The sequence below is a fragment of the Vicugna pacos genome, chromosome 7 (assembly GCF_048564905.1).
Source record: "Vicugna pacos chromosome 7, VicPac4, whole genome shotgun sequence".
NCBI classification, from domain to species: domain Eukaryota; kingdom Metazoa; phylum Chordata; class Mammalia; order Artiodactyla; family Camelidae; genus Vicugna; species Vicugna pacos.
Genome location: NC_132993.1, coordinates 5,492,702 through 5,514,500, shown reverse-complemented (window position 1 = coordinate 5,514,500; position 21,799 = coordinate 5,492,702). Strand labels below are relative to the sequence as shown.

The window sequence follows — 21,799 nt, the reverse complement described above, 5'->3', positions numbered from 1 at the left end:
AGCTGCCCACTCCCTCGGTGACTCTTTTGGGGAGTTCCACTCCAGTTTTTAGCTGCTCTGGCTGCCCTCAAACTCCATTCTCTCACTCTCAGATCACTGTGAATATCTGCTTGAGTGCTACCTCTGTGTCCGCAGGACAGGAAAACACTCTCAGGGGGAAAGTCACATAAATGTGGCAGCAGTGTGGTACCCTCATGTTAAGGGTCAATTTCCCTATGGTGTCGGCCTGTATTTGGTTACTTCTCAATATGTTCAAACAGTTGTTTTAAATTTTTCATTATTTTGTATTTTCTACATAGTTTATGAATGTTATTACAGGAGAATTGGGAGCTGGAAACCTTCCTTGAAGTTTTTACCCACTGCTTTGACCCACCAAAGAAAAAGTAGCCGTGTACTCACTGGGCACTGCAGATTGTCCAGATCCCTGCTTTTCATGCTTTGCTCCAGTGCAGAGATATTTTTGGACAATTTTCACTTTGACAATTTTCAGCTTTGGCCAAGACAATCCTGTCTCCTCCCCTTGCACACCCCCCACCCATACCACTTCTTTCTTACTGGTATACAGACCATGGAATTTCCAGAACATACCTACACTTGCCCTCCCTGTTCTCTGATGTTGAGGGAGTAATGGTGTGGAACGATATCTATTCTTCCCCCAGAAATGTTGTGGGAGGCATCTTCCCCGATTTCTAGTAACAAAGAGAGAAAACCCCATGTCTGATATAATTAAAAACAATTCTTTTAGAACTTTTAACAAAAGACGGTTTTGAGTGACTTGCCAGTTAAGAGTCACTGAATGGGTATCATTTGGTCAAATGCTTGTATTTTCTATTATGAAATCAATTAAGCTAACAGAGGTAAAACAGTAATACCTAAATTAAAGACATTTATCTTCTTATCCTAATGGAAATACAAACAATTTTAGCTTTTACATCAATAGCTCTGAAGTTATGAATCTATTCACTTAGAAAAAAAGATAGCCTTGATTCACTTAACCTTGAAATATTTACCAATTCTCCCAATGTTTTATGTTTTAGATTTTTAATGTAACTTTTTCTTTTTCTTATAATGGGATAAAGTTGAAGTGTAAATTTAAAATGTAAATGGTATTACTTAGGTAAATTTATATATTGTAATATGGTTGCTGTTGGAACAATATTTATCATATTACATACTCACATTATTGCCTACATTCAATATACTGTACCTTAGAGCTCTGTGGCTTATTTAGTACTCTTTACAAGTTTGTACCCTTAAACACGGTCAGTCTTATCCGCCCATCCCCGCATCTCCTGATAACCACCGTTTTACTCTGCTATTTTTTTTAAAACAGGTTTGACTTTTTTAGATTCCACATTTAAGTGATATCACACAATACTCTGTCTTACCTGCTTCCAGGTCTCCCAAATTTAATACACAAGTGTAAGACAAATTCCAACTGGAATACCAATAAGATTATTTTTTGAAAATTAAACAAGTGACTTTAATTTTCACATAGAAGAATAACTGCCTGAGAATAACAAAGGAAATATAAACATGTTGACTGAGGAGGGAATTGGTGTGTCAGATTATAATCAAAGCCACTGTAATCAAATCAATATTTTATTCATACAGGAGTAGAAAATTAGGAAGACAAGAACAGAATTGAAAATCCTGACATGGATCTTAGGGAATATGAAAATTTAACATATGAAAATGTTGTGTTGCAGTTCAGCAGGAAATGGATCACCTACTTAATAAATGAATGGTCTGGCACAGAGGCTATTTAAGATAGCATAGCCAAAATAAGTTCTGTTCTGCCTTGAGACACTTTTCTGAATCTTTTAGCATAAGAAATGCTTAAGCTTTCTTAGGAGTCCACTGTGTCTGGAGAACATGGGTGCCGTGGTCTCCGGATTGGCTGCTTGATTAAAGAGAATCTCCCATCAGCTGATGAGCATCCAGATTATGGGACACCTGAGACTGCATCCTCTGATTTCTGATGGTCCTCCAGCACTGCCACTCTCACCTCCACTTCCCACCCCTCTGCTGCACAGCTTGAAGGAAGGAAAAGATGGGTATGTTGGGAGGCAATTTCCCTCCTGTTTTCTCCTACTCTGTTTCCATTATTGGTCAGATGCCCCAGGAGCATCCTGAACCTCAAAGAAACTGAAATGTGTCTGAAATGCATCAGTCTCCCTGTGCAGACAGATGGCACCCATCAGAGACCAGAGCCAGACCAATGTGTTGCTCTCTTCTCCTGTCCCATTTCACTTCCTCAGAACCATCAGCTCTCCAGAAAGACACCCACGTGTTGCAGGCTTCTCCCCATCAGCCCAGTAGGCTCTCCCTTGGACTTTTAAACCATTCACCTGCTTCCTCCACAACCTCCCTTTTTTTCTCTGCTTCCCTCCATTCTATATCCCAAGATGCCTTGCTGTGGGACCCAGTTACAGGCACATCCCACCCACTCTTTCTCCCCACTCTCAAGGGAGACGGGAACGGGCTGCAGGTAAGGCAGAGGCAGGGCTGAAAATCACCTCTGTTCTCTAACATCGGAGGGCCAGCATCACGAGGCAGGAGTGACAGGTGTATAACCTAGTCCAAGTCTGCTTCAGGGAAGTGCTTCTCCTCTGCCCAAGCCACATGGCACCTCCCTGGGCCTCCATGTTCTGAAGTCAGGCCTAGGCTCCACTTTCTTGATCAGGTCTGCCCCCTTCTGCTCAGCATCCTGCCAGGAGGCTCCCACAGGGCTCGCTTGCTGAGACTGGGTGGCCTCTTTCCAGAGTGAATAAAAGGGCTGCTCCTTCTACCACTTCCCTGTTTCTACTTACTTCCTCCTCCCTAGCCCAGCACCTGTCCTGTCCCACATGTCACAAAGCCACTGCTATGTTATGACCCACCACACACAGCATACCTTAAAAGTCCTCAGGCCTGCCCCCAATGGGGGCAAGGACACAGCCCAAGAGGTGCAGAATTGACTGGTCGACATCCCACCTTGATTTGCTATCTCAACATTTAACCAGTGACTCCAGCAGCCAGGATGCTGTGAAGACAAATGAGGCACAAGCCTGTCCTCCAGAAGCTTCGGTTCTCTCAGTGATCTAGTACAGAGCTGTAACGCCAATGAGATGTGAGATTGGAGGGGAAGGGGGTTGAGGAGAGGGCCCACGTGTTCTGGAAGGTGTGATGAAGGACCCAGGAACTGTGGAGCCCACACCCCTCTCGCCACACCAGACACTGACTTGGAGTCTGGGATGGTCGGGGACCCATGGGATGGAGAGCAAGAGAGGGTCTGGAAGCTGGACTGGGCTGGAGGGAGGCCAGCAGGAAGCAGCCAACCCTCGCTGAAGTCCAGCACATGCTCAGATGGGTGTCTTCTCCAGGAGCTGTCTGTGAGCATCCTCAGAGTCCTTCTGGATTTGGTGCAGTGCTTACAGCTGGGACTCCTCAATGAGCCCTTCCTCAAAGCCGGGCGCCTGGATGTCCTCCCTTTCCTGATCTTTGCCCTAAATGTTTTGCTGGGAGTAATGGTAAGCCTTGTTGCTGTAATAATGGCCACCATTTTCCCACAGGACTGCATCGATTTCCACCATGAGCTCCTTTAGCTGGGCCTCCTGCTCTGCCCCCTCTGCCTTGTTGTTGAAGCCACAGTGTCGCCGCTCACAATTCAAGTCCAGCTTGGCAAGTTTCCGGTTGTCGGTCTCTCGCAGGTACTCTCCCAGTGAGCCGCCGTCCAGATCTTCCTTCCGCGTGAACACCAGGATGGTGTGGGCCATGACGCCCTTCCCGAAGACCTCCTGGAGGCGCAGGACCACATTCTGATCCTCCTCCGTGAACGAGCCCAGCTGTATCACTAGGAGCACCGCGTGGGGCCCCGGGGAGGAGCAGGCAATGGCTTCACAGATGCCCTGATTGGCCACTTGCGGCGCCGCGCCAGGGGACAGAATGTCGGGAGTGTCGATGACCTCAAGCTCCCTCCCAGCCCACGCTCGGCGCCCCCGCTGGACCTCCTGGGTCACCGGTCTAGCACTGAGTTTGGACTCGAATTCTTTCCGGCCAAGGATGCTATTTCCTGTTGCACTTTTCCCACTTCCGGATTTCCCTACCAGGATCAGCCTCAGCCTCTGTGGAGTCTGTTCATCCTCCCTCAAACCTAGAAGCATTGAGAGAAGGTGGGGGACTGGGGTTAGAGCCCAGACATCCACTTTAGTCTCATCAGGGGCAGACTGTCATGGTGAGGACAGGAGAGAGGAAGCCCTGGGACCTGCCCTGGATTCACTTTCTTCCTCCTTCCCTTGTTCCCTCCCTCCCTTCCTTCCTCCCTCCCTCCCTTCCTTCCTTTCCCTTCCTTCCTTCCTTCCTTTCTTTCTCTTTCCCTCTTCCCCCCATCTCTCCCCCCTCCTTCTTTCCTTTCTTTTTTTATTATGGTAGAATATACATAACATACAATTTAACATTTTAATCATTTTAGGTGTACAATTCACGAGCATTAAGTACACTTACATGGTGGTGCAATCATCATCACTATAAATCTCAAGAATTTTTCATCTTCCCAAACTGAAACCCTGTACCCATCAAACACTCAATCCCCATTCCTCCCTTCCCCTAACACCTGATAACCACTCTTCTACTTTCTGTCTTCGTGTGTTTGACTATTCCAGGTACCTTATATAAGTGGAATCAGGCAATATTTACCCTTTTGTGTCTGGCTTATTTCACTTAGCATAATGTTTTCAAGGTTCATCCATGTTGTAGGAAGTATCAGAATTTCCTTCCTTTTTAAGAATGAATAATATTCCATTGTAGGTATAGACCATATTTTGTTTATTCATATATATGGACATTTGGGTTGCTTCCACCTTTTTGCTATAGTGAATAACACTGCTATGAAACTTAGTGTACATTTGTGTAATGCCTGCTTGAGTCTCTGCTTTCAACTCTTTTGGAATTGCTGGGTCATATGGTGGAAGACCACATTTTATGTTTAGGTTTTGAACCATATTCTCAGGGTTACCTGTTCTCACCCACATGGGAATCATCCCATCCTGCATACGGACCCTGAGCTATTCACCTACTGATTGGAGACCCTTCTCAGTAAGAGTGGTGAGATTGTAAAGACGCAGCCTCTGTGTCTGTCCTCTCCCTGACATGATCGACCACATCACCCCATGTCAGTTTTCCCAAATGGGAGTGTTGTGAGGGTGGGGCCTTTTTAGACAGCCCTCCAGCTCCACAGCACAGAAGTATACTGGGGTCACATTCTTAAATGACACTCTTGAGATTTGGGCTGGACATTCTCACCCAGCAGAGTATCAGAACCACCAGCTCAGAGAAGACTTGGTCATGTCTGTCTAATACTGAGAAACACAGTACCCAGATTTTTAGGTATGACTGGGGCTGGAGAGACAGGAAGAGAACTCCTTTCTCCTGGCCTTGCAGGTCCCAAGACCCAGAGCATCTAGAGAAGTGCCAAATTCTAGCTGGTTTTCAAGTCTGTTCCACGTTGAAGACACTGATGTGTCTCAGTGACAGAGCCCTCAGCCTCCTGAAGGCAGGATTGGCACTGCCTTCTTCTGTATCTCCCTGGCAACGACATGTTCTTGCTACCTTTCTCCATCAGCTGGCTGACCCCTCAACCAATTCTGACTGGATAATATCAGCTCACTCCAGCTTCCCCCAGGTGGCTTGAAAGGAATTGGAGTGAATGGGTGGGAGTTTCACAAAAGCAGGGAAGGCGAAAGGTTCATCTCTCTCCAGTGCAAAGCTGGACGAAGACGGTGGTCTCCCATGTGGACAAGCCTAAAGGACGCCTATCACTCAACTTTAAAGCCAAATACATCCCTTGAGCCCTAAAGAGGATTTTTAAAGTAATATGAAACCTTGAATGCTGCCCAAAAGGGCAAATCAGTTGTCAGCAATTGCACTATAATTTTCCTATGCAGCTAACTAATATGACTCTCACTGGCTCAGGCCATTGAAGTTCATATAGTAAATCGTTTGTGCTGAATCACACATACATTCTTCTGGCCAGGAAAGTGGATAGATTTCCAGCATTCCAAAATTCCTAAATTCTGTCTCCCCAGGTTAGATGGCAGAGTTGAGCCCATAAAAGTTAAGCCCCTGGGTCCTGATGCAACAGCTTTTGGGGGGAAAGGAGTCACCTGGGAAGATGGAGCCCAGTCCTGCAGGCGCCGTAGCACACCCTGTATGTTTGCTAAAGACTTGCAGCCCTTGTGACCCTGAGGGCTCTCACACCTGAGCCACCTGACTCCTACAAAGGGATCTGTTTGGCTTCCAACCTCTGGCTGGGGTGTCATCTTGCCACGTTCTTCCTGAGACTCAGTGAAGGGGCTGTTGGTGCTCTCTGCGCCTACAGGGGCCTCTTCCCTCCTATCTGGCCAGGGTGAAGGGAGGCCACCCCCAAATGCCCTCTGATGGCTGCCCAGGTGGGCACATCTACCAGATGGGACCCCTGCTGCCTCTCCCAATGCCCCATGTGCCCCTCATACGTCCCCTGGCCAGCCTCTCTTGGCCACGCTTCTCTCAAGTTCACATTCTACCTCCGGACACGTCTTGTGTGGGATCCAGAGACAGCACTGCTCCAAGATTCTCCTGGAGAATCAGTTTGTATTCTCCTTCCTCCGTCTAGAAAAAAAGAATATGTTTCACTGATTTTTCCACCCAGTTTTAAGAGGCACCTGACTTGGCTGTTCTCTTGTCAAAAGGAAGTTGTTTGTATTGGTTTGGTGGGAAGCAGATTGGGTGTGGGAGGGAAGGTTTGAGATGCCCTCTACCTCCTTTAGGGACCCTGTTTCCCCCCTCTCTCCCCCTGCACTGGGGTCTCCATTTTGGAGCAATTCTGGGAGGAGGAGACACGTACCCCGACAGACTGTCCTGGGAGCAGTGCCCGACGTGCTGCGAGGGTGTGAGCAGGAAGGTGCTGGTGGGGCTGGTGAGGGGCTCTTGGGGCCAGAATGATCTGTAGGAGAGCCTGGCAGTGATGATCATGGAGGCAAGAGCTGGGCAAGGAGGAGACGACAGCAGCACATAGGCTTCCTCTCCGTGTGGAGCCCAGGCCTGCTGGGAGCCAGGGGACTTCTGTACTCATCTCCACGGCCACTGACTAGGATGGCCACAGTGTCCCTGGAAGTGGAAACCCTGGGCCTGAACTGAATGACCCTGAGATCTTTTCCCTCTAGGGAGGGAATTGCAGGGCCCCACGACTGTTTTTCTGGGACTCAGAGACATTCACAGTTAGATGCTTGGCCCCAGATGAAGGCTTTGGGTTGAAGGGAAGCCTAACTACGAGAGCAGGGGTGGGGGCGCTCCATAGACCCAGCATTCCCATCACTACAGTATCCTTTGAGGGCTATGGCTCTCTGGTAACCTGGCCACCCACAGCAGTCCTGGCCAGATCCCAGGGCTGGTGGGGGGAGGCAGAGTGGCTGCAGGTCTGTGGGCTCAGTACTGTCAGCTCTAACCCATGGCCCAGCCCAGTAAGTCTGGGGACTTCCCAGGGAAAGAGAGTGACCCACCAAGTGAACATCTTCACCCAGACCTGATCAGCAACATTCTTATAAGGATGCAGGGTTTTACCTCTTAAAGGGGCTTCTGTCTCTACAAACTGTAGACCCTCAGTCTCTTTGTCCTTGGCTCCCTTACATCCTTGATAGAAACTGAGGGAGTCCTTCACCAATGAAATCTCATCCCTCCTTTAGAGAGAAGGTGCGTGTAACTGAAGGTAGAGGCGGGGCCAGGACCAGGGTAGGGTGTGTGAGGCACCTGGGGAGTGAAATCCGCGGGCCCTGTGCTCCACCCCAGCTCTTTGGGCCTCCCCACCAACAGTGACACATGTTTGCCATTCTCCACATGTTTCTGTCTCCAACATGGACCACAGAGGGGACACATCACCCTTGTGAGGTTTCTCGGGATAAAAGTGAAACTCAGAAGCATCTTGCCCAAGAGTAAGCAGTGAGTTTGAGGCAAAGCAGAAAGGGGACAAGGTTCTCCTGACTTTTTAGTCCTGGCTCTTTCTATTGTACCTCAAACACACACTCACACACACACTCACAAATATATGAATACACAAACACACATACACAAACACACACCACTTACACACATACACTCACAAATGTACACACACACACACACAAATAGCACACACAAATATACACAACACACAGACTCACAAACATAACACACATATACTCACAAACATAACACACACATATGCTCACCAACATACACACACACATACAAACATAAAACACATACACCACTCACACAAATATACTCACAATAAACACGTACACAGAAACATAACACAAACACAATGTACACCACTCACACACATACACTCACAAACGTACAAACACACACAAACAATATACACATATATACACAACACACATCAACACGCATATATGCAAACAAAGCACACATATATGCTCATCAACATACAAACACATATATACACAGCACACCAACACAAACACAAGACACATATGCCACTCACACACATACACTCACAAACGTACACACATATAAACAAATCTACCACACACACAAACAGAACAGACACAGAAAACACATCTACACACACACAGACATACGTACATACAAACACACCACCCACATCACCCACACAATACACATCTAAACATGACACACACACACACAGTTCCACCACACACTGGACTTACCACCCTGCTGCCTGTTGGGCAGGAAGAACGGTCGTGTTTCCTGTTTCCTCGGGGCCCGCATTCTCGCGAGCTCTTGGTTTCTCCTTGCAGAGGTGATGCCTTGCAGGCTATTGGGGACCCTGAACGGAAGAGACAGCTTATAGTGCCCCAGGCAGCTGAATACATAGAGGATAGTGCTTCCATTTTTGGAGCAAAATGTGAGCTGAAGTCTCAGCTCAAGAACTGGCCTTGAAGAGCGACTGTCAGCTGTGAGGTGGAGGGAACAGGAAGCGGTGGGAACACCCGGGCTAGGCACCTCCTCTCCCCCCCCCCCCCGCCCCCACCGAGTCAGAGAGCTGTGCTGTTTGCATTTTGTCAGCAGCCGTGGTAACATCAACAAGAAAAAACAGAACACGTATATTGTTCTTTTTATCCTAAAATAGGACAACTAGAACTTAGAGGCTTAAAACAAAGCAACAGATCTTTCAGAAAATTTTGTGCCAGGGGAATGATTTTTTAACGATTTCCTCCCTTTTTTGGAGAATTGGCCACTTCCTGCAGGTATCCCATACCTTCCCTAACATCACAGATATTCGCTGTCTCTCTGCCTCATCTAACTCCTCCTTCCTTTATGTATTTTCTCTCCACACAAGGGCTTTGGACTTGAACTGTCACACGGGGTCATCCTGAGTCTTCAGATAAGAGCTATGCCACTGGCTCTTCAGGGTCTCCAGTCTGCTGACCCTCCAGCCTGGGACTTATCAGCTCCATAATCACATGCGCCAATTCTTTTTTATTGAAGGATAGTCAGTTTACAACGTTGTGTTAATTTCTGGTGTTAGGCACAGTGATTCAGTTATACATATATATTCCTTTTCATATTCTTTTTCACTAGGTTATTTCAAGGTATTTCAATAGGTTATTACAAAGTATTGAATACAGTTCCTTGTACTATGCAGTAGGAACTTGCTGCTTATCTATTTTATACACATTAGTATGTATCTGCTAATCCCAAACTCCCAATTTATCTCTCCACCCACCCTCCCTTTTCCCCCTGGTAACCATAAATTTTTTTTTCTATGTCTATCAATCTGTTTCTGTTTTGTAAATAAGTTCACTTGTATCATTCTTTTAGATTCCACATATAAGTGACATCATAGGGTATTTGTCTTTGTCTTTCTGGCTTACTTCACTTAGTATGACAATCTCCATGTCCATCCATGTCACTGCAAATGGCATTATTTTATTCTGTTTTATGGCTGAGTAGTATTCCACTGTATATAAAACTTCTTTATCCATTCATCTGTCAGTGGACACTTTGTTGCTTTCATATTTTAGCTATTGTAAATAGTTCTGCTATGAACATTGGCGTGCATGTATCTTTTCGAATCAGAATTCCCTCCACATTAATGTCCAGGAGTGGGATTGCTGAATCTTATGTTAAGTCTATTTTTAGTTTCTTAAGAAATCTCCCTACTGTCTTCCATAATGGCTACATCAAACTACATTCCCACCAACAATATAGGAGGGCTCCCTTTCACCACACCTTCTCCAGCATTTATTGTTTGTGGACTTTCAAATGATGGCCATTCTGACTGGTGTGAGGTGATACCTCATTGTAGTATTGACTTGCATTTCTCTAATAGTTAGGGATATTGAGCATTTTTTCATGTGCCTATTGGCCATCTGTATATCTTCACTAGAGAAAGGTTTGTTTAGGTCTTCTGCTCATTTTTGGTTTGGGTTGTTTATTTATTTATTTATTTTTGTTATTGAGTTGTATGAGCTATTTGTATATCCTCCCTGAGCCAATTCTTTGTAGTAAATCTCCTTATATAGATGTGTGTATATAAACACACACATTCTGTGTCTGAATATTCCAAAATTGTGTCATACCTGAGTCCAATCCTAATGTTTGCTTTGTGGGTTTTGTCTTGCCTTTTAGCATGCCTTGTCACCTTATATAAAGCTGGAGATGATAGGTCAGATACTAAAAAGTGAGGTACATAGACCTCTGGTGTGAGGTTTATGTTCATCTGGCTAAGAGCTGGGCTATGTTTAATGTCTGCTGCAGCTGTAGGTGCTGGAGGCTTCAGTTTTCTCTGGTGCCCTTCTTTTGTCTCCCCTTCTGTCTGTGGGATTCCCTAAAACCCCTTCTTTTTTTCTCTCTCTCTTTTTAAATTTTATTTTATTTTTTGAAGTGTAGTTGACTTGCAATGTTAGTTTCAGATGTATAGCAAAGCGATTCAATTATGTATATAATTCTTTTCCATTATAGATTATTATAAGAAATTGAATACAGTTCCCTGTGCTCTACAGTAGGTCTTTGTTGTTTATCTATTTTATATATACAGTAGTGTGTATCTGTTAGTCCCTAGCTCCTAAGTTATCCCTCCTTCCTCCTTCCCCTTTGATAACCAGTTTGTTTTCTATGTCTGTGAGTCTATTTTTCATTTGTAAATAAAAATTTTCTTTTTTCTTAAATTCCACATATAAGTGATATCATATGATATTTGTCTTTCTCTGACTTACTTCACTTAGTTTAGTATGATCATCAGTTGCTTGTTTATGTCTTTTGCCCATTTTTGGATTGTTTTGTTGTTGTTATTAAGTTATATGAGCTGTTTATATATTGTGGAAATTAAACCTTTGTCAGTCACATCATTTGCAAATATTTTCTCCCATTCTGTAGGTTGTCTTTTTGTTTTGCTTATGGCTTCCTTTGCTGTGCAAAAGCTTATAAGTTTAATTAGGTTCCATTTGTTAATGTTTGCTTTTATTTCTATTGCCTGGGTAGATTGCCCTAGGAGAACACTGCTAAGATTCACGTCAGAGAATTTTTTGCCTATGTTTTTTTCTAGGAGGTTTATCATGCAAGCATAATACTCAATGGTGAAAAACTGTAAGCCTTCCCACTAAAATCTGGAACAAGACAAGGATGCCCACTCTCACCAGTTCTATTCAACATAGTCTTGGAAGTCCTAGCCACACCATCATAAGCAAAAGAAATAAATGGGATCCAAATTGGAAGAGAAGACATAAAATTGCCACTATATGCAGATGACATGATACTATATATAGAAAACCCGAAAGGCTCCACACAAAAACTACAAGAGCTGATAAAAGAATTTGGCAAGTAACAGAATATAAGATTAACATATGGCAATCAGTTGCATTTCTTTATACTAACAATGAATTAGCAGGAAAAGAAAGTAAAGAGGCAATCCCTTTCAAAATTGCATCCAAAAAAGTAAAATACTTAGGAATAAATCTGACCAAGGAGGTGAAAGAATTATACATGGAGATGACTTAAAGAAACAGAAAGATGTCTCATGCTCGTGGACTGGAAGAATCAATATTGTTAAAATGGCCATGCTGCCCAAGGTAATCTACAAATTTAATGTGATCCCTATCAAATTACCCAGGACATTTTTCACAGAATTGGAACAAATAATCCTAAATTTTATATGGAATCACAAAAGACCCCAAATTGCAAAGCAATATTGAAGAAAAAGAATGAAGCTGGAGGAATAACCCTCCCAGACTTCAGACAATACTACAATAATCAAAACAGCATGGTATTGGTACAAAAACAAATGTACGGATCAATGGAACAGAATAGAGAGCCTGCAAATAAACCCACAGACCTATGGTCAGTTAATCTTAGACAAAGGAAGCAAGAATATACAATGGAGAAAAGATAGTCTCTTTAGCAAGTGGTGTTGGGAAAACTGGACAGCAGCATATAAATCAGTGAAGTTAAAACACTCCATCACACCATACACAGAAATATACTCAAAATGACTTAAAGACTTAAATATAAGATAAAACACAGTTGTTTTTTAGCTTTTCCTCCTTTAGGTGATACTGGCCGAATTTGGTCACTTTTCACATTTTCCACTTCATCTTACCACATTGTCTTGCTCTTCCTGTGTATTCCTCTGGCCTCGAAGAACTCTTTTCAGTTACTTGAATGCTTCATCACATCTTTTTTCTGTGCAACTGCTGTAAAGAGCTGGAACCAAAATGCTTCCCAGGGAATATATTCTATTAAAATGATTTTGATAAAGATTTTGGAGGTTAATGGGGATCTTGAGGATTAAAATGTTCACTATTAACACCATTTTATCTTTTAAACTTTTTACTGGGGGAAATATATACTGAAACCATAAAAGACAAAGAAACTGCATGTATAAAAAATGTAAAGGTGGGTGTGAAATGATTACAGTTTGTAGATGCTATGAGTATATATCTGGGAAAATCAAGAGAATAAACCAATAAGCTACTATAAACAAGAGGAGAATTTAATAAGTTGATGGATACAAAATTAAATAAAACCATAAAAATTGTCTAATGTACAAACAGCAGCCAGTTAGGTGTAATTTGTGATTTTTAAAGTAACAACAAAAACGCCTAAGAACACACTTTAAAATTGTGAAAAAAAACTACATGAAGAAAGCTTTAAGAAACTCTGAGGATATGAAGCAAACAGAACTTGCACATGTTTAGTGAAAATGTATATTGGCAGAACCACTTTGGAAAACTGTGTAGTGTCTCAGAAACCTGAATATTACATGTAGTCAGTATTCACCATTCTACCCGGAGGTGCATACCCAGCAGAGATGTGTGCATGTGCCAACAATAGGTACTGTCTGCAATATTTATAGTGGGATATGCAGAATAGCAAAAAATTAGAAACAATATAAATGCCCTCACCACACGAAGGAAGGAAGGAAGGAAGGAAGGAAAGAAAGAAAGAAAGAAAGAAAGAAAGAAAGAAAGAAAGAAAGAAAGAAAGAAAGAAAGAAAGAAAGAAAGAAAGAAAGAAAGAAAGAAAGAAAGAAAGAAAGAAGGAAAGAAAGAAAGAAAGAAAACAAAGAAGAAAGAAAGAAGAAAAATAGTAACTATGTGAAGTGGGAATATATTAATTAGATTGGTTGTGGTGTCTATTTTCCAATGTATGCCTATATCAAGCTCCAAGCTGTATACCTTAAGTAAATACAATTATAATTTGTCAATTATACCCCAAAAAAGCCAGGAAAGTAAAATATCTGGAAAAATAAATAAATAAATAAAATAATCTGGAAAATGAAAAAACAAAAATGTATGGTCCAAATTAATGGGATTAATTATATAAATTGTATCTTCATATTTTTAAAATACTTTTAGATATTTAAATTACAAATTTAGATAATTATAAATTACATATAAACCAGGTTATATTCCTATAATGGGATAGTAACAGCAAAGAGAATGCTCAATGCTCAAGTTATAGCTACATATTATAATATGGATAAATCTCAAAACATAATGGTAAGCAAAAAAAAAAAGCCAGATACAAAAGTACATACAGTGCATGATTCCACTGATGTAGAGTACAAGAAGAGCTGAAACTAACCTCTACTATTGCAAGTTCAGCTGCAGGTCTCCCTTAGCAGATCTTTGGGATGCCAACAATGTTCTGTCTTTAGCTGAGCACTGGTTACTCAGGTGTGTTCAGTTTGTGAAAATCGACGATTTAGTGAGCTGTAAACATAAATGAGCCCTTTGCCCTATGTATATAATTATACTTCAACCAAAACTTAAAATTGAAAACAATAATAGAAAAACATAACTAATGAACACACACAATGACATAAACCAAAAAATGCAAATGTAAGTAATATACCTGGAAAGAAATCTCTCATGAAAATTTTGGTACATTCTTCCTAGGTGTAGGGATCCACTTAATGGAATGCTGATTTTTTTAAAAGCCCCTATAATTTTGTTCTTTTATACTGGGTAGGGAAGTTGGTTCTAAATTACAGATATAAATGTACCTGTAAGTATAGCCAGCTTCCAGAAGGACTAAAATAATCTCAAATGATACAGTCACCAAGGAAAGGCCTCAAGCTCTACTTCCCACACCTGGGTCCCCATGATGCTAATTCAGAACTCTCCTCCCTGGCTCTTCCCTGACTTCCCATTCAAGTCAGGGAGGAAGAATAGACTGTGTGCTTCGATGGGAGTCACTGGATGAGTTCAGCACGAGCAGATTCTGAGATGAAGATGTACATGCATGAAGGTTAGTTAGGAGTACTCTCGGGAGCAAAACCTGAGGGAGATGAAGGAAGTAGGACTGGACAGAAGGAAACACTTGGCTGTGATAAGTCACAACAAAGGCCCCAATCAGCCTCACTAGGAGCTCCAGCTGAGATGGTGGTGAGGGCTTTCCCAACCTGGGGCAAGAGGTCAGGCCTTTTTACCTCAACATCGACCAGTCATAAGATGTGACTGCCCTGGGAATAGGGGATGATCTTGGGAGAGGTGAATCTCCTCCGCTGACAGTGATCATGAGGGGCTGGCTGAAGATTATGGGGAGGAGGTCAGCTGTGAGTTATCAGTCATCAACCCTCCTATCAGCTGGGAGACTGGGGGCTTCAGTCCTGAAATTGTGTTGAGGGTGGATCTCAGTGGCAGACCACAGCATACACTATACTGAGCAACATTTGGGCCATTCCACCATCTTCCAAAAGTCTACAAATAATAAATGCTGGAGAAGGTATGGAGAAAAGGGAACACTTCTACACTGTTGGTGGGAATATAAATTGTGTAGCCACCATGGAGAACAGTATGGAGGTTCCCTAAAGAACTAAAAATAGAGTTACCATATCCAGCAATCCCACTCCTGGGCATATATCTGGAAAAGGTGAAAACTCTAAATCAAAAAGATATCTGCACCTCAGTGTTCATGGCAGCACTATTTATAATAGCCAAGACATGGAAGCAAACTAAATGTCCATTGACAGACTAATGGATAAAGAAGACATGGTAAATATATTTCATATATATATCTCATATGTATAATGGAATATTAGCCATAAAATGATACAATAATTCCATTTGCAGCAACATGGAGGGACCTAGAGATTATCATACTAAGTGAAGTAAGTCAGACAGAGAAAGACAAATACCATATGATATCACTGACATGTGGAATGTAAAGAAATGACACAAATGAATTTATCTACAAAACAAAGATACTAATAGACATAGAAAACAAACTTATGGTTATCAAAGGGGAAAGGGGAGGAAGGGATAAATTAGGAGTTTGGGATTAACAGATACACACTACTATACATAAAATAGATAAATAATAAGGATCTACTGTATAGCACAGGGGACTATATTCAATATCTTGTAATAGCCTATAATGGAAAAGATTATGAAAAAATATATATGTATATCTGAATCATTTTGCTTTACACCTGAAATTAATACAACTTTGTAAATCACCCATAATTCAATTTTTTTTAATTGGGCCATTTCTCAGGGTCTTCTGGAGCCAATACTAAAATTCAAAGCAATGACTGCTTTAGGAAATCTGGGTAGTACAGCAGGTACATGGAGGAAAAGATTTCATCTAGGCAACACTGTGGCACCAATCAAATGACTGCGAAGTGTTTTCTTTTTCTCCTTAAACACAAAATGTTACTGTTGTCGACTCCACCCAATCTGAACTTTCTGTGGTCAGAGGTTTCCGAGGGAGCAAACATAATTTTCTTCCCACGAAAGCAAATAACAATTCTGGTAGCTTTCTTAGAGAGAACTTGAGAGCACATCAGTCCTGCAAGAGAAGGTGAGAATGGCCAAGAAGAGAGACAAGTGAGCTTGTGAGTAGGTTGGGGGCCAGGGGGCCAGGAAGGGTGGGCACTAGGGAGGGGGCCTGAATGGGAGTGGAAAGGTTGTGGGAGGGGAAGCTAAGAGATTCATTTGTGTGATGTCCATACATCTCATTTTTAACAGGATAGACCTTTTTCTTATGTCTACAAAAGGTTAAATTTTATAAAAATTCTTAATAATATATTGTTAGATGTAAAAATCAGGATCTAAAATACATTACTGGTGCAAAAATAAGACAGAAAATGAAGAGATGATGTTAATGGTTCATATGAAATAGCCTCCAATTTTAGAATGGAATTATATATCATTTTTATTCTCTTCTCAAACTGCTATTTTACTATTTTACTGAGTTTTCAACAATGTGCACATATTTTAATGACAAACATCTATCGCAAAATGTATACAAAAGGTTAGTGTTTTTAGAAAATTTAAAACTTAAAGACACTAACTAAAAAAAAACAGATTTTTTTCTGGCATGATAGACACAAAATTGTGATTCTAGAGCAAGGTGCGCAAACTGGCCCCCCTGGGCTATAGCCAGCCTGCTACCTGTTTGTGAATAAAGTTTCAATGTAACACAACTACCTCGCCCATTTCCTCATTTACTATGTACAGCTGCTCTGGCATTCCAACACCAGAGCTGAGTGGTTGAAACTGTAAAGTCTAAAATACTTACTGCTGGTCTTTTTAAAACTTGCCAACCTCTGTTCAAGAGTAATAGATGCAATGCTAATAAATTAATTTACATTAAGTGATTCCACTGTATTTTCCATTTCCAATTCATATTCTAGAAGCAAACGCAACTTAAAAGCAAGGGAACAAGCTAAAGGTCAAGATCAGTGTGTATCATGCACATGTTTACACTCAGAGCCAGACCTTGATGATGATTCATTTATTCCTGAAAAGTCTTAAGACTAAGAACTTATGAAGGACACTAAGTGGTTTGAAATTAATAACAGAATTCTGTCTTAGATATTATACAATAACAAAATGTGAAGATCTTTCAATCTCCTCTCTTCAATCTCCTACTTTTTGTGATGTATTATTTTTACATCTTCCAGGTGTAGAATGTTAATACTTTGTTATGAAACCACCATTTCTACTGTTTCCATGCTGCTTGTGGAAAACTGGGAAACTAGCCTTACTTCCTCCCCAGTTCACTATTTCTTTTTTCTTGGATAACTTCAGAATTCTTTGTGCTTGGACCATGATATGTTATACTAAATGAGAATTCGGTGTTGAGTATTTTGTATCAAGTTTCCAGGGAACGAAATGTGGTCTTTTGTACTAATGAGTCAGATTTCTGTTTGTGTGTTTGTTTGTTTTCCCAGTTCAGGGAAATTCTTTTTTTCTTTTTCTTTATTGTATTATACTTCTTGAGTTGCATTTATCTATTTGTTTACCTGAGCAACACCACTCATTTTTAAGTTGGATTTGTTGGTGGTCCTATTCATTTTTTAGTTTTTCTCTAACTGTTGTATCTTCTGGTCTTTCAGATTTGCATTTGTTGCGTTTGTTATTAAGCTTATTAAAATTTACTTTTGAGGTATACCTTTTCTGACCCCTTTGTTTCAAACTCATTTCTTGGTCCTGTAATGATAATGCTTTTCATCTTCAATTCGTTTCTTTGGGCCTGCATTTTCTTCTCATTCTTTGTTCTACCATCTCTATCTACCAACACTATTCTAGTGTTTTATAGCGCAAAGCACTTGTGGGAATGTTCCCTACTTTGGGTTACTTTTCCGTGGTTGGATTGCATTTTATGTATTCAGATACAGGTATGTGTAGGGAGACGTGTGTGCACATGTGTACATTTTGTTTAACTTCTTCCCTTTTCATTTTTGAGTGGTGTTTGCCCTGTTGATGCATTAGGTTTTTTCACCTTGATAATTTTCTGTTTTCTATTATATAGTATTGTGGTCTGTTTACCTCTCAGTCCTACGGTTCTATAGCCATTGCTATAATCACTGCATTAATCATGGTTTAAAAATTATTTTATTTTACTGTGGTAAGAACACTTACGATGAAATCTACCCATAAAACAGTTTGGAAGTGCCTCAAAAATTAAAATTAGAAGTACTGTATGATCCAGTAATTCCACTTCTGGGCATTTATCCAAAAAATGGGAATCAGGGTCTTGAAGAAATATTAGCACTTCCATGTTCATTCCAGCACTATTCAAAATTGCCAAGATGTGGAAACAGTTTGAATGTCCATCAACCGATGAAACTATTTCAAAAAATTGCAGGGAAAGGAACATTTCTGAACTTACTCTATGAGGCCACCATCACCCTGATATCAAAACCAGAAAAAGATATAAGAAAAAAAATTACAGGCCAATAAAACCCATGAATATAGTTGCAAAAATCCTCAATATAATACTAGCAAATCAACTCCAATGATGCATTAAAAAGATCATATACCATGATCAAGTGGGGTTTATCCCAGAGATGCAAGGATTTTTCAGTATCCCCAAGTCAATCAATGTGATACATCACATTAACAAATTGAAGAATAAAAACCACATGATCATTTCAATAGATGCAGAAAAAGCTTTTGATAAAAATCAGCATTCATTTATGATGAAGTGCTTGCTTTGTGGGCCAACATGTGGTCTTGTTCCTGATCTTAGTGGGAATGCTTTCAGCATTTTGCCGTTAAGTATGATGTTAGCTGTGGGTTTGTCACACATGGCCTTTATTATGTTGAAGTATGTTCTAGAGAGTTTTCATCATGGTCTATTTCAATTTTATATCTCTACCGGGGTCAATATTGCTAAGCTGCATTTACCTACAATAGGTATATGTAATTTTAAATTTAGACATTAGTGGATCTATTTTCTCACCTAATGCAGATTACCTTCTAAATATTAAGCCAGAAGACCATCAGGCTAACTTCAAACATTTTTTGTTACTATAGATTATAAAGGACCCATTATTGTTTCTAAATATTAAAGTATTTTTAGAATAATGACATCAAATTTATCTTCCTTTCTCTGTGCAGTTTGAGAAGATAAGATTAAGTGTGCTCTCTGTAGCATACACAAATATGAAGACAGTTTTCACATGTCTCACCAAATGGACTTTTTTCCTTCTGTGTTGAGAGTCCCCAGAGCAGGGCAGCTGCACAAAATAAGATAACAGTTGTGCTCCCTCTTCTGTCTACCCGAGTAATGATTTTCTTTTTGTTTGTGTCCAGATTGTTAGTGCTTTTTAATGAACACTCTTTCATAGGATGAATGCTAACTGCTTCCACCAAAATCCCTCAGATTTCATATCTTAAAAAACAAACTTGGATCTGTTTAGAATAAAGTATATGTTACACAAATGGAAAAAATAGTAAAATACCAGACTTTAAAACTGCAAACACTGTTTTCATCACAGCAATATAAGAAGAGGATGTGATGGGAACTATAATAGTAAGTAGAAGATATCAGAGGGTGTATCCTAAGTGAAATAAAACTTCACCTGCCTTAGAAGACTTTGAATGATTTATATATTCAGGAGTGTAAGAAAGAAAGAAGTGTTGGGAATGGTTTCAGTGTTATCTAAATACATTTTTTCCTTTTCTTTGTAAATCATAGTTGAGTTGCCTACACTCCACAGCCTCTGATGTGAACATGGCTGCCCTCCTAGATAACACTCTGAGGATTGTGCTGGTGGGGAAGACCGGCAGTGGGAAAAGTGCCACAGCAAATACCATCCTCGGGAGAAAACAATTCGAATCTAAGGTTTCTGCCCACGCTGTCACCAAGAGATGTCAGACAGCTTCCCGGACATGGAAGGGGAGAGAACTTCTTGTTGTTGACACCCCGGGGCTCTTTGACACCAAGGACAGCCTGGACATCACCTGCAGGGAAATCAGCCGATGTGTCCTCTGGTCCTGCCCCGGGCCTCACGCCATCATCTTGGTTCTGCCACTGGGCCGCCACACAGATGAGGAGCAGAAAACCGTGGACTTGATCAAGGCTGTGTTTGGGGACTCAGCCAAGAAGTACATGATGATCTTGTTCACACGCAAAGATGATCTGGAGGACCAGAGCCTAAGCAACTTTATAGCAGATGCGGATGGGAAGCTAAAGAGCCTCATTCAGGAGTGTGGAGACCGCTACTGTGCCTTCAGTAACAACCACAAAACAGCCCAGGCTGAGAAGGAAGCCCAGGTGCAGGAGCTGGTGGAGCTGATAGAGAAAATGGTGCAGAGCAATGATGGGACCTACTTTTCTGACGCCATATACAGGGAGACAGAGGAAAGGCTGAGAAAGAAGGAAGAAGTCCTGAAGAAAATCTATGCTGATCAATTAGAAAAAGCAATCCAAAAAGTGGAAAAGGAGTGTGTGGATGCATGCAGTAAGTGTATACAGGAAAAAGAGAGAAAAATTAAATCACTCAGGATGGAATACAATGAAAAACTAAAAAATGTTAGGAAGGAGGCCCAAAAAAATATCTTTTGTCATATATTTGATGTAATTAGGAAGTTGCTTTCAAAAGTATCTCATTTGTTCAATAAATAACTTTTTTTCTCAATTTACTGTGATTAGTTAAGTATGTCTCCAGCTCACTCCCTACCACTCTCTTTGCTTGCCCCTCCCCACAACACCAAAAATTTAAGAAATTTCAAAATTACTCTGTTTGAGAGTTAGTTCATTGTACATAGTTTAAAGGTGCAAATGTAAGAAATAGCTATATATCAAAGTAGATTAGAAAAACAAATTGCTTCTGCAGAGCACAGGGAACTATATTCATGTAGTAACCTTTAATGAAAAAGAATATAAACATGAATATATGTATATGTATGACTGAAACATTAAGCTGTACACCAGAAATTGACACAACATTGTAACTGACTATACTTAAATTTTTTTAAAAAGTAAGGAATTTCAAGGCTGAAATGCATCCTCTGTTGATTGTTAGCACCACCTGCAAAGCACATTACCCTGGTTCCTTGTGAGAATTTTGTAACTGTCAATAAAGCACCCAATTGCCTCAGCAGCATTGCTGTCTGCTTTGTGAGAGATGAGATAATAAACATTTGTCGTTTTAAGCCACTAGGTTTTTGGGGTAATTTGTTACACAGCAGTAGATAACAAATACAAGATGTATGTTTATTTATGTATATATACTATATATTTCTTTAAACACTGGTCACTGTGCTTGCCACTGGGGAAGGGAACTTAAGATTCTGGGGATCAAGGGTAGGAGGAAACTTACTTTTTACTATAGACCCTTTGATCTATTTCAGTATAGTTTATTTAACAAATGAACAGAAAGACAAACAATAACATTTTTAATATCCTCCAATAAACAATAATTCCAATGGCCCATTTCAAAAAAAAAAATGGCCAAGTCTCTTATTTTTCTTCTCTCTCCTTTTCTAAGTGTGAACTAAAAATTTCCCTGCCTTTAAATTAAAATAGCTCTGTGGTAGCAGTGTTCTGTATTTCCCCCTGAGAATCCACTCTCTTCCCTTTT

General features: G+C 41.0%; 2 protein-coding genes across 2 annotated transcripts; one reads left to right on the top strand and one right to left on the bottom strand.

The window, feature by feature from the left end:
• Nucleotides 1-1,515: 1,515 nt before the first annotated feature.
• On the bottom strand, nt 1,516-8,927 carry GIMAP6 (GTPase, IMAP family member 6). Its single transcript, XM_072964201.1, has 3 exons — nt 8,688-8,927; nt 6,543-6,627; nt 1,516-4,135 (listed from the first exon to the last, which is right to left on the bottom strand). The coding sequence occupies exons 1-3, from the start codon at nt 8,868-8,870 to the stop codon at nt 3,489-3,491; spliced, it is 915 nt and encodes a 304-aa protein (XP_072820302.1). The 5' UTR covers nt 8,871-8,927; the 3' UTR covers nt 1,516-3,488.
• A 7,246-nt stretch (nt 8,928-16,173) lies between these two features.
• On the top strand, nt 16,174-21,307 carry LOC102525864 (GTPase IMAP family member 7-like). The gene is made up of 2 exons (XM_072965360.1): nt 16,174-16,318; nt 19,912-21,307. Exon 2 carries the CDS (start codon nt 19,948-19,950, stop codon nt 20,839-20,841), a length of 894 nt encoding a protein of 297 aa, XP_072821461.1. The 5' UTR covers nt 16,174-16,318; nt 19,912-19,947; the 3' UTR covers nt 20,842-21,307.
• Nucleotides 21,308-21,799: the final 492 nt, after the last annotated feature.

Bases quoted from the DNA above. Each gene is read 5' to 3' on its own strand.
- GIMAP6 (XM_072964201.1), bottom strand. From the start codon at position 8,870: ATGGAAGCACTATCCTCTATGTATTCAGCTGCCTGGGGCACTATAAGC. The intron at 6,628-8,687 runs GTAAGTCCAGTG...CTTTTTTTCTAG, and splicing joins GCCCAACAGGCAGCAGGGTG to ACGGAGGAAGGAGAATACAA. The intron at 4,136-6,542 runs GTAGAATGTGAA...CAATGCTTCTAG, and splicing joins CACACAAGACGTGTCCGGAG to GTTTGAGGGAGGATGAACAG.
- LOC102525864 (XM_072965360.1), top strand. From the start codon at position 19,948: ATGGCTGCCCTCCTAGATAACACTCTGAGGATTGTGCTGGTGGGGAAG.